The sequence below is a fragment of the Rhinopithecus roxellana genome, chromosome 3, assembly GCF_007565055.1.
Source record: "Rhinopithecus roxellana isolate Shanxi Qingling chromosome 3, ASM756505v1, whole genome shotgun sequence".
Classification (NCBI taxonomy): domain Eukaryota; kingdom Metazoa; phylum Chordata; class Mammalia; order Primates; family Cercopithecidae; genus Rhinopithecus; species Rhinopithecus roxellana.
In genome coordinates, this window is record NC_044551.1 from 84,541,381 (window position 1) to 84,557,734 (window position 16,354).

General features: G+C 43.2%; 1 protein-coding gene across 1 annotated transcript in view; it reads right to left on the bottom strand.

Moving 5' to 3' along the window:
* MTMR12 (myotubularin related protein 12) overlaps positions 1–16,354 on the bottom strand; it is an 89,167-nt gene that overhangs the window by 6,983 nt on the left and 65,830 nt on the right. Inside the window, exons 9-13 of the mRNA XM_010378014.2 lie at positions 12,807–12,913; positions 12,009–12,133; positions 7,187–7,265; positions 5,724–5,794; positions 2,673–2,845 (exon numbers count right to left, since the gene is read on the bottom strand). Of these exons, the coding sequence (XP_010376316.1) occupies positions 2,673–2,845; positions 5,724–5,794; positions 7,187–7,265; positions 12,009–12,133; positions 12,807–12,913 (555 nt within the window). The remainder of the gene's footprint in view (positions 1–2,672; positions 2,846–5,723; positions 5,795–7,186; positions 7,266–12,008; positions 12,134–12,806; positions 12,914–16,354) is intronic.

Consider the following 16,354-nt stretch of genomic DNA (forward strand, 5'->3'; position numbering starts at 1 on the left):
TGAGCCTGGGAGTTTGAGACCAACCTGGGCAACATGGCAAAACCCATCTCTACAAAAAATACAAAAATTAGCTAGACATGGTAGTGCACGCCTATAGTCCCAGCTACTCAGGAGGCTGAGGCAGGAGGATTGCTTGAGCCCAGGGGGTTGAAACTGCAGTAAGCCATGACTGTGCAACTGTATTCCAGACTGGGCAACAGAGAGAGACCATGTCTCAAAAACAAAACAAGGCCGGACACTGTGGCTCACACCTGTAATCCCAACACTTTGGGAGGCTGAAGTGGGTGGATCACCTGAGGTCAGGAGTTCGATACTAGCCTGACCAACATGGTGAAACCCTGTTTCTAATGAAAATACAAAATTAGCCGAGAAAGGAGGGGCATGCCTGTAATCCCAGCTACTTAAAGAGGCCGAGGTAGGAGAATCACTTGAACCCGGAAGGAGGAGGTTGCAGTGAGCCAAGATCGTGCCATTGCACTCCAGCCTGGCCAACAAGAGCGAAACTCCTTCTCCAAAAAAAAAAAAAAAAAAAAAAAAGAAAAAGAAAAAAACAACCATACTTATCTCCACAAAGTATCAGCTCTTTCTGCCTACCATGTTATGTAAATGCCATCACCCTTTCAAATTAATTCCTTAAAGTCCCTTCCAGGACTGAAAGATGTGATTTCTATTCAGCTCAATGGGACACAGATGAGTACAGGTCAGGCCTGAAAGAAACCATCCTGCTCAGTGAGAGAGACCTGGATCACCCCAGGAACCTGTCAAGCCCTTACGATCAGGAGCCATGGCTCTGTGTACCCACAGCATTCTGTGTCAAGCTGTTCCGCACCACAGACAGACATGCTGACTACCCGGAGTATGAAAAACCACAAGTCACACTGCTAGCACACGTCAGCTCTGCAGATGAGTTGATTAAAGAAAGTTTGTGTGTTTTCATTTTTCCTTTCACCAATCATCAATAAGGCAGCCAATGGAGTGTGTACAGCTGTCACCTAGACATGTACACCACAATTTGGGGGACTCATTTTCACCAAGTGACCTAAAATGCTAACTCTCCTGTGCCTGAACTTGGAGGCCCAGGCCTGGAGCAATTAATCCAGACACAAGCAGAAGAGGCTGTGGGCACAGTCCCACCCAGGCTACCACTAAGGCCCTGGTAATAGATGGCATTAACATAACCCTGTGCTTTATTTCATTTTTTTTTTTTTTTTTTTGAGACAGAGTCTCACTCTGTCACCCAGGCTGGAATGCAGTGGCACGATCTCGGCTCACTGCAACCTCTGCCTCCTGGGTTCAAGTGATTCTCCTGCCTCAGCCTCCCAAGTAGCTGGGACTACAGGCATGTGCCACCATGCCCAGCTAATTTTTTGTATTTTTAGTAGACACGGGGTTTCACCATGTTAGCCAGGATGGTCTCTACCTCGTGACCTTGTGATCTGCCTGCCTTGGCCTCCTAAAGTGCTGGGATTACAGGTATGAGCCACCATGCCTGGCCCTGTGCTTTATTTCAAAAAGGTTTATGTGTAAGGAAAATTGACTCTGAATGGCTGGGCACGGTGGCTCAGGCCTGTAATCCCAGCACTTTGGGAGGCTGAGGCAGGTGGGTCACTTGTGGTCAGGAGTTCAAAACCAGCCTGGCCAACATGGTGAAATCCCATCTCTACTAAAAACACAAAAAATTAGCTGGGCATGGTGGTGCACACCTGTAATGCCAATTACTCAGGGGGCTGAGGCAGGAGATAAGCTTAAACCCAGGAGGCAGAGGCTGCAGTGAGCTGAGACTGCACCACTGCACTCTAGCCTGTGCAACAGAGCAAGACACTGTCTCAAAAAAAAAAAAAAAAAAAAAAATTGACTCTGAAAATCTGAAATCATTAGTTCCAAAATCTAAAACTTTATTTATTTTGAGATAGGGTCTCACTGTCACTCAGGCTGGAGTACAGTGGCACAATCATGGCTCACTGCAGCTTTGACCTCCCGGGCTCAAGCAATCCTCTCACCTCACCCTCCCTAGTAGCTGGGAACTGCAGTCAGGCACCACCATGCCGTTTATTTTATTTTATTTTTATTTTTGGTAGAGATGAGGTCTCTCTATGTTGCCCAGGCTGGTTTCAAACTCCTGTTCTCCCAAAGTGCTGGGATTACAGGCACAAACCATCACGCCTGGCCTCCAATTTTCGGATTAAGGATGTTCAACCAGTAATTGAGTAGAGTGCAATTATTCCAAAGTCCAAAACAATTTGAAATCTGAAACACTTCTGGTACCATGACTTTCAGATAAGGGATGTTCAACCTATATTTTTTGTAGAAAACCTGCACCCTGCATATCTATTTATTGCAAAGACTAATTTTATAGAAAGGGTAGGAGTCTCCCTCACTGAGTTACTCTACATTTAAGTCTCATTAATAAATATTATTCCCACTATGAAATATGTATACACCCTTGGTGTACACAATTTAGAAAACTCTGAACATACCTGTTAATCTCTTTCCTCCGGGAAAGGTTTCACTATTATTTAAAGTATCCAAAGTCATCACACAATGAAATGATCCTAGTTTTCTTAACAAACCTGTTTGGCTTACACTTTGCAAGCAGCAACCCTACATCTGATGACAGGTATTAAATAAGAGATTCAGTCATGATGGAAACAGTCTGCAGTGAGGGAACTCACCTCCTCTTTGTCGTTCTGGCGGAGATGGTTGCAGCGATCCAAGAAACAGTGGCCACCCATGACCCACTCCTTTTGGATGAGGCTCTGGAAACCAATTCTGGTTCGGCAGTGGGGGTCCATCATCAGTTGCACCAGAGAGGAAATGAGACAGCAGAGGTCGGATGCATTCTCCTCTAGGAGAGGCCCCAGTAGCAGTGCAAGGAGGAAGGAGGGCATAAAATGTTAAAAAGTTTCCGAATGCTCTCACTTAAACAGTTAAAAGTAGGTTTCCCAACACCAAGGTCTACTATTAACAGTCATGCTCTTATTCCCTAAAAGCAAGGGCCAATAACAAAGGGTTATATTTTCAGACTGAGAGATGAACTGCTCTAGCATGTCTAGTACAGGTTCTGGCACAGGCTGGTACTAAATATGGATTTGCATACTGAATAAATGAATGCAGCATTGCAAAGCTACTTTCAGCATGTGGGGGTCTAGGTGTGCCACACAGAGACAACAGAATCGCCCACATCATGATGACCTGCCAGGCTCCACAGGCCAAGACTAAAGCTCTTCCCTCCTGGGGTGTGGAAGCCTCCGTCACTGAACTCCTTCTGGGGTGTGGAAGCCTTCATCACCAAACTCACTGTTTCACGGCTCAGCTGCTTCTCAAATTCACCTCAGACATCCCTTCCTCCACTCCTAAGTCCTCCAATAACTCTACTTTGGAGAAAGTTTAATATTTCTTGACTGTAGCAAAATTATTTCTATTTTCAGCTCTGAGGCTCTGTCCTTTTCTGTTTGAGGAGCATAGAGGTGCCTGCTTCTCCTGCCTAGCCTAGGAGACAAACCCTTTTTGGTCTACTTCCACATGCCCACCTGCTGCACTTTCCAAAACTCATTTGATGAAAAGTTCACTCACATACTTGTTTAACATTCATGACTTAGAGCAAAAAACCACACATCTTTATCCGTGCATTTGTCTTAGAGTTTTAAGATCCTAAAAGTCAGGGTCTACAGCCCCATAGTTTCCCTTTCACAAAAAGAGGTGCAACTCAAGTTGTTTTTTAAAAATGTCCATGAGGAGGATGGTGCTAGTATCATTGGCGTTAGAGAAACTTAAGACTGAATTGTAGGCTGGGCGTGGTGGCTCACGCCTGTAATCCCAGCACTTTGGTAGGCCAAGGCAGGTGGATCACGATGTCAGGAGTTCAAGACCAGTCTGACCAACATGGTGAAACCCCTTCTCTGCTAAAAATACAAAAATTAGCCAGGTGTGGTGGCGCACACCTGTAATCCCAGCTACTCGGGAGGCTGAGGCAGGAGAATCGCTTGAACCTGGGAGGCAGAGGTTGCAGTGAGTCGAGATCGAGCCATTGCACTCCAACCTGGGCGACAGAGGGAGACTCCGTCTTAAAAAAAAAGAAAAAAAAAAAGAATTATAACTAGGGAGGTGCTCATACTGTGACAACTCTTTCATCTTGACCGCTATAATCACAGAGCACTACGGGTCCAAGCTTACACTTCTCCCTCCAGGAAATAAGCCTCAACTATGAGATGACATGGGTTACAGAGAAACAAATTTTTGTTTTTGTCTTCTAGTGCTATCGGTTTTCAAAACAAGTTTCTTTTTTTGGAGACAGAGTCTCACTCTGTCACTCAGGCTGGAGTGCAGCGGCACAATCTCAGCTCACTGCAACCTCTGTCTCCCAGATTAAAGCAATTCTTGTGCCTCAGCCTCCCGAGTAGCCAGGACTACAGGCACACAGCATCATGACCGGCTAATTTTTATATTATTAGTAGAGACAGGGTTTCGTCATGTTGGCCAGGCTGGTCTCCAACTCCTGGCCCCGAGTGATCTGCCTGCCTTGGCCTCCCAAAATTCCGGGATTATAGGTGTGAGCCACCGTGTCCAGCCACAAGTTTCATTTTTAAGGAACTCTTTCTTCTTGGATCTGAAGGGTGTTAATGATACTCCTGTGGGTAATGGAATGAGGGACTAAAAGAGATTTCAGAGGTGAGACAATTCAACAGTCCATCCAGGAGTGAAGGACGTCTCAGTTCCATCAGTCAAAAATTCAGATTTCACTTTATGCAGCTCTGTGATTAATGTGTTCTGGCCCTGAATCCTTCCATTTCTTAGACCTCCAATCTTTATCCCTCCTCCTTTTCACTAGTTGCTCAGCACTCAAATAATACTCTGTTCTGTCACGGCTGGTTGGGTCTTTTTCAATAGCACACTTAAGGCAACTCTCTCATTAGGTTGCAAACTTCTAGAAGGCAGAACAGAGCACTGCACATGGCAGGGGCTCAATAAATGTATTCAAATCTAAGTCAGTCAGCCAATGTCAGATGGACAGAGCCACAGAAAGACACATTTTCCAGGCTGCCCTTAGAACCTAGGGCCAACAGTTACAGAGAGTTTCAGAGAATGATAAAAGCTTGGGGGTATAAGCATTAGACAATCTACTTAATTTGTAGCGTGGGGCTATACGAAACTTAATATTTCTAAACAGCAGGTAATGTTTGAGTTCATATGTAACTAGTTACAGCACCAGTCTTCACTGCATGGTGGTTTACACTTGCTTTCGCACATTCTGAATGTTTGCATCATGTACAGCAAGTTAAGCCCACTGAGGAAAAGGAACTCACAGGCCACCAAGTTTCTATGGTAACTGTATAAAGTTGTCAACCACAAAGATATAAAAATAACAACCAAGTCATCCATGGATCTCTTTATATAAGGATTCTAAAAAGATTTTAACTTTAACCAAGCTCAGTTAATATAAAACAAAATCCAAAACATTAAGAAATGTGAGCTTTGGTAAAGATACCAAAAAATTCATTCATGGATGGTGAATAGATCTGCCAAGTTCAAAGCGAAAGAATTTTGTTTTAAACTCTAACACTGAAATCCAAGGCAAAGGATTCCAAGGTTAGGGAGGAAGGAATAGGAAGGATTTCTACACTAACTCACTCCTTTTGTTTCCAAATACACAAAGCTATATATATAAAAATTGAATCTCAAGTGAAGGAAAATGGAAATCATCCTTTGTGCTTCCTATATATTACCTAAAAGAAGAACATTCATGTTTTGTGCTTCCATACATTCTGTAATCTCTATTGCTTTTTTCAGGCAACGTCTAAATAGGAAAGAGACAAGAAAAAGGGGCATTAGTTCATGAGCTTGGTAACAAAAACATTAAGTAGTTTAGAGATAGTCTGACTTGATCTTCAGTCTTCTCTCTTATTTTTTTTTTTTCCATGTTAAAATCCTCCAGAAAAGAAACTAACTTCCATTTACATTATTTAGATACTGGGATATATTCCTGCCCATTAGCAACTGAAAATTTTCAGAAGGGAATCCTAAAATTGATGTGAAAATGCTCCTAGGTAATTTCTAAACTAGACATTCTTATTAAAAACTCATGCTTGAGTCTGCTGCTGAGCAAGATTCATAAAAATCAAACATACCCGGAGAATGCGAGACATGTCCAGATTACTTTACTTAAGGTGACCTGCTGAATGTATCAGAGTGGCTAAAAAGCTCCAATATGCTCAGAAATCCTTTTTGTCTCTCTCTACACATTATTCCCTTTGCAACTGTTGCCATTATTCCCAGCTTGGACTTGTATAACTGGGGGCCTTCACATATGTTGTCTTCTGCTTGCAGAGGTGTCCTCTCCTATCCCCCAGCCACCCTCCCTTCCCACACCCCGACCCTTCATCTGGCTAGAGATGCTCACCCTTCTCTGCCCACCCCACACAAAGAAGGGTTATTTGCTTTTATAACATTTATCCCTGTCTGCCATTATATATTCAAATTATGAGATGTGTAGCAGGATGTCTGAGGCACAGTTCAGTGTCTGGAGGGCCAAGGCTCCTTTCCACAGTACTCACTTCAGGAGCGAGAATGTGTGTGAGGCAGCAGGAAGCATTGCTCTCCCTCCTGAAATGTAGCCTAGCATTAGACCTACTCTCTCACCCTGATCATCATTTCTGTTTTGCACCTTTCTCTGCCATATCCTCTATTTAATGGCAACAGAGAAGAGCTATTCGATATAGAAAGTAGGAAAGGCAATATAACTGTTCTCTGGAACTCTCAACCTAACTCCCAAACCAAAAATAACTGACATTAATCATGGTTTTTAAAAACACATATAATATATGCATAAGACACAAGATTAAAAGAGGTATTCAGTGAAAAGTCAGTATCACTCCTGTTCTCACTCTCAGTTTCCTCCCTGGAGGCCAGCACTGCTCCCTCAATAATAATTCTGGGTTGTCACACTCTTTCTGTGGTTTTTCAATGCCTTGTCTGTAGAGTACACCTCCTTGTAAGCAGGTGGCATGTTCATAAATTCCTATCAAATGTGCACAGAAATAAGTAGCAAATATAAAATCTAGCTGTAGAACATGTGATCTAAGAACATTTAACTGTGAAATACCAAACAGTTAAATTATTTGTCAGTTTGATCTCCTACCCTGAGTTAGACAATTATAAAATTCAAGAGTAAAACAATGGTTTGAAATACCTGATTATGTCAAGCCAGCTGCTACTTTCCAACAGAGAAAACCATTTTATATCTGTGTCCCAAAATTCAGTACTGTTATCTGAAAAAAGAAAAAGGAGTAAAGACGTCAGGTCATTGTTCACTGACATATCTGCCACAAAAATCCTGTGCTCCTCAACTGTGTCATTCAGATTAACAGTCCTGACTCTAACTGCAGAATCCAGGCACAGGACTCTATTACGAGTAAGGGTCATTTCAAAACTTCAGCTGAAACGGTTTCTGAGCTGCAGGCCCCTAGAAGGTTTTGGTGGTCAAAAAGAGATCTTTATTGCTGAAATAAGAAATTCCTACAATGCACACACAAAGCCATGGTTCATCCTGTAAGTCGACAGAGACTAACATGCTTTAGGCAGGAATAGTTGACATCTAGGCTGCTAATTCTAAAAGTGGAAAATGCAACTGGATCCATCCTGATGCTACAGAAGCCTAAGGGTCAGACTTGACTTTCATTAGAATCTCAATGCACAAGTTTGTGCACCCAGCATACCATGACATGACCCCCCCTACATGCCTTATAAAACAGAGAACCTTAAGTCTTACAGAAATCCAATATATTTAAAAGTTGTAAACTCAGGCTGGGTGCTGTGGCTCATGCCTATAATCCCAGCACTATAATCCCAGAAGCAGGAAGATCACTTGAGGCCAGGAGTTTGAGGCTGCAGTGAGCTATGATGGCGCCACTGCACCCCAGCCTTGGCAACAGAGTGAGACCCTGTTTCTAAAAAATAAAAACAAAAAAACAACAAAAAAAGGCTGGGCACAGTTGCTCATGCCTGTAATCCCTACACTTTGGGAGGCTGAGGTGGGTGGATCACCTGAGGTCAGAAGTTCGAGACCAGCCTGACCAATATGGAGAAACCCCCTCTCTACTAAAATACAAAAAAAATTAGCTGGGGGTGCTGGCGCATGCCTGTAATCCCAGCTACTTGGGAAGCTGAGGCAGGAGAATCGCTTGAACCGGGGTGGCGGAGGTTGTGGTGAGCTGAGATCACACCATTGCACTCCAGACAGGGCAACAAGAGCGAAACTCCATCTCAAAAAAAAAAAAAAAAGAAAAAAAAAGTTGCAAACTCAAATCAATAAAAGACAGATATCCCTGAAAGTCCTGAGTGATTGAAATAAAACTAGAATGAATGTCCTTGATTAAATAGTAAACATGTATTGCAATGTTTTAGTTTGAGTTGGAGTCATACATTGCTGTTTCCCTTGCAAGAGTGTAGGTTCCTGGTGTTATATTTCTCTTTATCACCAACACCTAACATAGTTAGCAATTACAAGGGGACTTCAAAAAGTGTGTGAAAACATGGAATTAAAAGATGAAAATAAAAAATATAAACTTTATTTCTCAACATAAGCTCCATCAAGTTTAAGACACTCTCATAAGAGATGATACCAGCCATTTAGTTCACCCCTAAAGAACTGAGGGTCCTGGGAATTTAACCACGTTATTGTAGTCTATTTTATACTATTAACTAAAAAAAAAAAAATTGGTTCCCTTTAAGGATTTTTTTTTTTTTTTTTTTTTTGAGATGGAGTTTTGCTCGTCACCCAGGCTGGATTGCAATGACACAATCTCGGCTCGCTGCAACCTCTGTCTCCCGGGTTCAAGCGATTCTTCTGCCTCAGCCTCCCGAGTAGCTGGGATTACAGGCGCCCGCCACCGTGCCTGGCTAATTCTTGTATTTTTAGTAGAGATGGGGTTTCACCATGTTGGCTAAGCTGGTCTCGAACTCCTGACCTCTGGTGATCCGTACACCTTGGCCTCCCAAAGTGCTGCAATTATACACATGAGCTACTATGCCCAGCCCCCTTTAAGGATTTTTTAAGATTAGAAAATGAAGTCAGAGGGAGCCAAATCAGACTTTTAAGGTAGATCCCTAATGAATTCCCATCAAAACTCTTGCAAAATTGCCCTTGTTTGATAGGAGGAATGAGCAGTACACAAGGACCCTCTGACAAAGTTTTCCTGGGCATTTTTTTTTTTTTTTTTTTGAGACGGAGTCTCGCTCTGTCGCCGGGCCTGGAGTGCAGTGGCCGGATCTCAGCTCACTGCAAGCTCTGCCTCCTGGGTTCACACCATTCTCCTGCCTCAGCCTCCAGAGTAGCTGGGACTACAGGCACCTGCCACCTCGCCCCTAGATTTTTGTATTTTTTAGTAGAGACGGGGTTTCACCGTGTTAGCCAGGATGGTCTTGATCTCCTGACCTTGTGATCCACCTGTCTCAGTCTCCCAAAGTGCTGGGATTACAGGCTTAAGCCACTGTGCCCGGCCTCCTGGGCATTTTTCTACTAAAGCTTTGGCCAACTTTCTTAAAACTGGGCACAGTGGCTCATGCCTATAATCCCAGCACTTTGGGAGGCTGAGGAGGGCAGGTCACTTGAGGTAAGGAGTTCAAGACCAGTCTGGACAACATGGTGAAACCCTGCCTCTACTAAAAATACAAATATTATCTGGGCGTGGTGGTGCACCCCTGTAATTACAGCTACTCAGGAGGCTGAGGCATAAGAATCACTTGAACCCAGGAGATTGCAGTGAGAAGGCAGAGGTTGCAGTGAGCCAAGATCACACCATTGCACTCCAGCCTGGGTGACAGAGTGAGAATCTGTCTCAAAAAAACAAAAACCTCTCCTAATAAGCAGAGGTTTGGTCAGAAAGTCAACAAGCAAAATGGCTGGAGCATCACAAAAAACTGTTGCCATGACCTTTGCTCTTGACCCATCTGCTTTTGCCCTGGCTGGACCACTTCCACCTCTCAGTAGCGATTGCTTTGATTGTACTTTGTCTTCAGGATCGTACTGGTAAAGCCATGTTTCTTCTCCTGTTAACAATTCTTCAAAGAAATGCTTCAGCATTTTGATCCCACTTGTTTAAAATTTCTGTTGAAAGCTCTGCTCTCATCTGAAGCTAATCTGGGCACAACGGTTTTGGCACCTATTGAGTAGAAGGTTTGTTGTTTGTTTGTTTGAGATGGAGTCTTACTCTATTACCCAGGCTGGAGAGCAATAGCATGATCTTGGCTTACTGCAACCTCTGCCTCCTGGGTTCATTTTCCTGCCTCAGCCCCTCCAAGTAGCTGGGATTACAGGCACCTGCCAGTACACCCGGCTACTTTTTGTATTTTTAGCAGAGATGGGGTTTCGCCATGTTGGCCAGGCTGGTCTCAAACTCCTGAACTCAAGTGATCCGCCCGTCTCAGCCTCCCAAAGTGCTGGATTACAGGCATCAGCCACTGCGCCCAGTGAGTAGGTTTGATCAACTTTAACTTTTCAGTCAGAATTGTGTAGGCTGAACCAATTGAGATGTCTATAGAATTGACTACTGTTTCTTCTACTGTCGGTCCTCTTCAATTAGGGCAGAAACAAGATTAATTTTTTCCTTGCAAATTGATGTAGACAGTTTGCCGCTGCAGGCTTCGTCTTCAACATTATCTGCTCCTTCTTAAAAATGAGTCGTCCATTTGTAAACTGCTGATTTCTTTGGGGCATTGTCCCTGTAAACTTTCCGTAAAGCATCAATAATTCTACCATTCTTCCACCCAAGCTTCACCATAAATTCAATATTTGTTTTTGCTTCAATTTCAGCAGAATTCATGTTGCTCTAATAGGGGCTGTTTTCAAACTAATTTCTTACCCTTCTTAGCTCCTCAGACCAGATCCTGCTCAGGCATATTATAATAAGTTAGTAGAGTTATTTTGGGGTAAAAAAGTTTGGGAATTCATGCATAGTTTTTTCGTAATATACATTTTCCATGAACTTTTTGAACACCCCTTGTTCAATGGAAACTCAAAAAATGTCACGGAATGAATCCCAAAATAGTTAAGCATTTGCTAGGCTAAAAAGTCCAAGTTAGTCCAGGCAGTGGCTCATGCCTATAATCCCAGCACTTTGTGAGGCCAAAGTGGAGGATCGCTTGAGCCCTGGAGTTCAACATCAGTCCGGGCAACATTATGGGACTCTGTCTCTACAAAAAATACAAAAATTAGCCAGGTGAGGAGGCGTGTGCCTGTAATCCCATCTACTTGGGAGGTAGAGGTGGGAGGATCACTTGAGCTTGGGAGTTTTAAGGTTGCAGTGAGCTGTGATCATGCCATTGCACTCCAGTCTGGATGACAGAGGTGAGACCCTGTCTCGAAAAAAAAAAAATGTCCAAGTTAGGAAAAGTTACCTATAGGCATGACAAATCTCAGAGCGTAAAGTCTCATTCTAGAATGAAGAGAATCAATGAGTGACTGAGCAGCGTTAAATATGAGGCACCAGTAGGCAGCCTGGGCAGGAAAATGGGGGTAGCTGGGATGGGCATATTTCATTTTCTATTTTGTACATTTCTGATAAAACTTTTAATATTGTTAGAAATTGTATATTCTCAGAGGAAAAAAATTAAAGCATTTCCACTTTGGGAAAAAGTCTACACAGGAAAATGAACATTATTCACTTTATAAATCACTGCAAGTCAACAAATACAAATGCTACATAGATTAAAAAAACTTTTAAAGGAAGAAACCAAAATGCTCAACACTGGGCAACTGGTATGCTGAGGAAGGGGAGAAGAGGAGGGTGGCTGTGTTATCACTGCCACAATAAGGAGGCAGTGGGGGAAAGCCTGGAGAGAGATGAGGAGGGAGCGTGGTAATGGCAGCCAGACCCCTGGCTCCATGACATCGCAGCCCTGGGCTCTGCATACTACCTCAAGGAACCCAGGGAAAAGGCACCAACTTTCACCTGATCTGCCTGGCATGTCTTTCCCCATATGACACAAAAGTTTTTGCTCAGTATTCTTCTCACCTATCAGAAATAGCTGTTTAAATTTAGAGTATGCAGTCTGGATTTCCTGCAGGGATAGGAAGTTGCTTGACAGGTCTTCCGTTTTAACAATTTCATAGGGTGGCCTGTGGATGGTCTTGTAAACTCTAGGTATCAAAAAGGAATATGAGATTAGAAGAGCAAGCACAAATTTTGCCTCAGGATTTACTATGTGCCACAATCTGTGTTAAGGGCTCAGTAGGCATTCTCCCATTTAATCTTCACCTAACAGGCAATTGCTGCAGGACTCCTGTTCCCAGTCAATGGGTGTGGAAATGGAGGTGCATAGAGTAAAACTGCCCGGCCCAAGATTATCCAATTTATAAACTGATATAAATTTGGACCAAGGCAATGTAACTGGACCATGATCTGGACCAAGGCAATGTAACTCTGAGTCTATTCCTTCTTTTTTTTTTTTTTTAATTCATCTACTTTGGGTTTTTTGTCTTTTTTTGTTTTTAATTTGAAACATGTAGAAAGTAGAATAGTATAGTGACATGTACCATGACCTAAATTTGACAATTGTTAACATTACAGACATCATGTCACCTCCCTGCTGAAGACTTTAGCGTGCACCTCTAAAAACAACGCAGGTGACATTCTTAACTATTATGTTATACTGACTCCTTTCAAATTAACTCAAAACAATCACTATAAGTTGTATTCCCCTAGCACGAAGCTACCAGTAGGTAAACAGAAATAGACATACTACTAAGAGCTGTTGCCTGCTTCTTGGAAAACAAGAACTGAACAAGAACAAAATGTAGAACTAGTACTGACCCATCTAAGAAGCTCTTTTGGATTTGTAAAATGCCATCATCCTGTTCTTTGGGCAGTGCTGACATTTTCAAGAGGGCACTTCCATTGTGGCAGGACCAACACCATATCTGTAGAAACAAATAAAGGTTTACCAGATATAACAAACGCAACCCAACAGGCGACACTTAAGCTTAGCATTTAAATGCATACATGGAAATTTGTAACTTCAGTATGAAATGGCTGGACATACTCAACTTTATTTATTTATTTATTTTTTTTTGAGATGGAGTCTTGCTCTGTCGCCCGGGCTGGAGTGCAGTGGCCGGATCTCAGCTCACTGCAAGCTCCGCCTCCCGGGTTTAGGCCATTCTCCTGCCTCAGCCTCCGGAGTAGCAGGGACTACAGGCGCCCGCCACCTCGCCCGGCTAGTTTTTTGTATTTTTAGTAGAGATGGGGTTTCACTGTGTTAGCCAGGATGGTCTCGATCTCCTGACCTCGTGATCCGCCCGCCTCGGCCTCCCAAAGTGCTGGGATTACAGGCTTGAGCCACCGGCCCATACTCAACTTTATTAAGCCTGGGAGTATTTAGTCACAACGAAAAAGAATGATTTAGTTTTAAAAAATAAACAGGTCTAGGTAGTCAGACACAGACTATGGTCTAACATATACCTCTTGACTTATCATCAGCTGGTAACCCAGATGATGACAACAACAACATTATTATTATTATTAGGATAGTAGCTATCATTCAAGTGCAGCTCATTACATGTCAGGTATTTTACATGAATTAACTCATTTAATTGCTATGGTAACTCTCCGTGATAGGTATAATTATTTATCCCCCTTAATAGCAAGAAACTGAGGCTTGGAGAGATGGAAGGACTTTCCCAAGTTGTACAGAAAATAGCCACAGTGTGACTCTAAAGGCTGTGTTGTATACGGATGGCAAAAAGGGGGCAACTCTCATTAGAGAAAATCCACACGAGGAAGAATGGAATGTTGGCTATTTGACATAACTGAATTCAAGACTTGCGACATGCAAGGCACTACATTAGGTTGTGAGAGGGCACAAAGATACTAAGATACTGTGTCTTCCTTCAGAGCTTAGTTTCCAAAGGGAAATAAGCTTAGGAATAAAAAAGAAGGTAGGATGTGTTATATAACAGAAGAAAGAAATTTCAAGGAACAACACAAACAAGGCAAGGAGGAAGAAGTCACATGAGTGACCAAGAGTGGCAGGTGAGGCCGTTTAGGCTTTCTTCTGCTTTGGCAACAGGTTAAGGTGTTCAGGCTTTTTTCAGGATACAGTGGAGGGGTTTTGTTTGTTTTTCAGGAACAAAAGGAGATTAGAACAGATCTTGGGGCAAAGTAATCTGCCAGTGGAGCCTAGCTTGGAGAAGCCAGACAGACTGGTTGGACAGGTGAGTACAGTTGTGGACTTTGAGTCCTGCATAAAGGCCTGGCTAAGTGCTTGAGGGTGGCTAAGGTCCAGCCCTTGCTTTGCTGACCAAGCCACTGGCCTGGGCTCAAAGGTAAACCTGGAGGAAAGAAAGACATTTTATAATTCAGCTGCCCAAAGGCGACACCTTTTTGCCATTCATCTGCCAGGTACAAACCATGCATTGGATATGCTAGCAGTGGCCTAGACCAAGAGTTAGAGATCAGCAAAACAATCCAGGTGATATTGTGCACTACACTTAGAAAATCACAAAGGGAAAATGATTTGGGATTTCTGGGGAAGGTGATGGAATCAGCACATATTGGGTGTCTAGTACCAACGGGACCTCCATGTGTAGATATTCAGGAGGCCCCTAAAATGAGAGGAAAACAGGCCTAGAGCTCTAGACATAAGAGCTGATGGCCTGCTGCAGTGGGGGTGATGATGAGTCCACCCAGAGAGCAAGGACAGAGCAACACAGAACTGCTTTAGGAACTACTGAAAACAGCAGCAACTCCCCTCTTGGGGCCAAGCCATACTTGAAGATTCATGATGAGGCGGAAGTGTTAGAACACTAAGATAATCAAAGGGCCCTTTGCTGCTCTTGTATTCCCTTTCTCAATTTCATGCTAAGTGATATGCAGAAACCACCACACAGTTTTCAGTTCTCTGCCTAAGGTGGTGAAATTTTGGTGCCCAGGCAATTGTGCCCCCCTTAGTTGGCACAGCTCACTTGGATACAGGGGGAGATACTCTTAGCCATGACTGGATGGTGAGTCCTAAGAAACTAAGTGTTCTTAACCCTTTTTATCTCCTTTTCTGGAGCAGAAAGGGCAGAAAGCATAGTCCCTTGGTGATATCCAACTATAACTCATTTTCCATCTGGGGCACATGTAATAACTTCCAATCATAACTATCTCATCTCATCTGAGGCGTGAAGGGCCAACTCCCTTACTATTATCTGCGTGAAACAGTAAATAGAAACCAGCAAAGTTCCTGGTCAGAGAGCCTTCTCACAGAAATTTAGCAAACAATCTTCTATTGCTGCAATTTCTCTCTGGTAACAGTGAGGGCCAGAATTCTTAGTATGAGTAACTTCACAGGCAAGAATCACAGTTTGTTAATCTTGTTTTTATAAAAAAAGGAATACTCATTATTTGGTACATTTTAAGGTCCCTCTCTTAATAGAGTCAAAAACAGAGCTTTAAGAGAACATCTACAATCTGAGGCAGAAGGCAGCGTAAGTAAGCAGTAAAGGACCATGAAGGAGGTCGGCAGGCCAAGGGAGTATAGTGTTTCCAAAGCCAGGGCAGGATAGTAAAAGACAATGTCATCGGAGTCAAACACTGCAGGCATGTGGGGAACTGGGGCTGCACACTGCATAAGGACTTCTGGGAGGGAAAAGTCCACCGTGTGTGGGGAGTAGAAGTCATGCTGCAAGACAAAATGGTAGCGAAAACAAGTATAGACTCTTTAACTATGCTTGGCAATACAGGCAGAACAAGACAGCCCCTTGATTACTACTGAAGTGCCTCAGGTTAAGGGAGACAGAAGGATGTCTTCAAGAACAGACACAGCAGAACGGACTTGGGAAAGGCAACCATGCAAGAGGGAAGGCCAATGGAACTGGGCTCCAAATGAGGCAATCAAGAGCCCAGACAGAGATCCAGATTCTGTATGAAGGAAACGGAAGCCCAGAGAGTAACAACAGGAGGCTGAATAGAAGGAAGCTGAGGGAGTTCTTGTCGCTGTCCTGGATCCCGCTGGACTACGGAAAAGGTCATCACTGGGAGTTAAGAATGATACAAAAAACTTAAAGAGGATGAAAACCTGTTCACGCAGAGAACAATGATACAGGAACCAAAAGCAGTTAAATAGCATACTGCTGGGCAGGACAAAGCATCACCAGTGGTTTTCACGGGTCCCGTTAAGCACAGTTTGCTGTTTGGTCTGAATAATCCATAGCAATGTTCATTTGCCCCAGAGGAAAAAAAAGATACTCAGGGTTGAAGAACAGCAGCCAAAGCCTTTAGAATAGCAGCAAGGACATGAATAAACTGACAAATTATACAGGTCTTCCCTGAAAAGAAGAGAAGGCAGAGAAGAACAGACTGGGTGAAAAGCCAGGGTA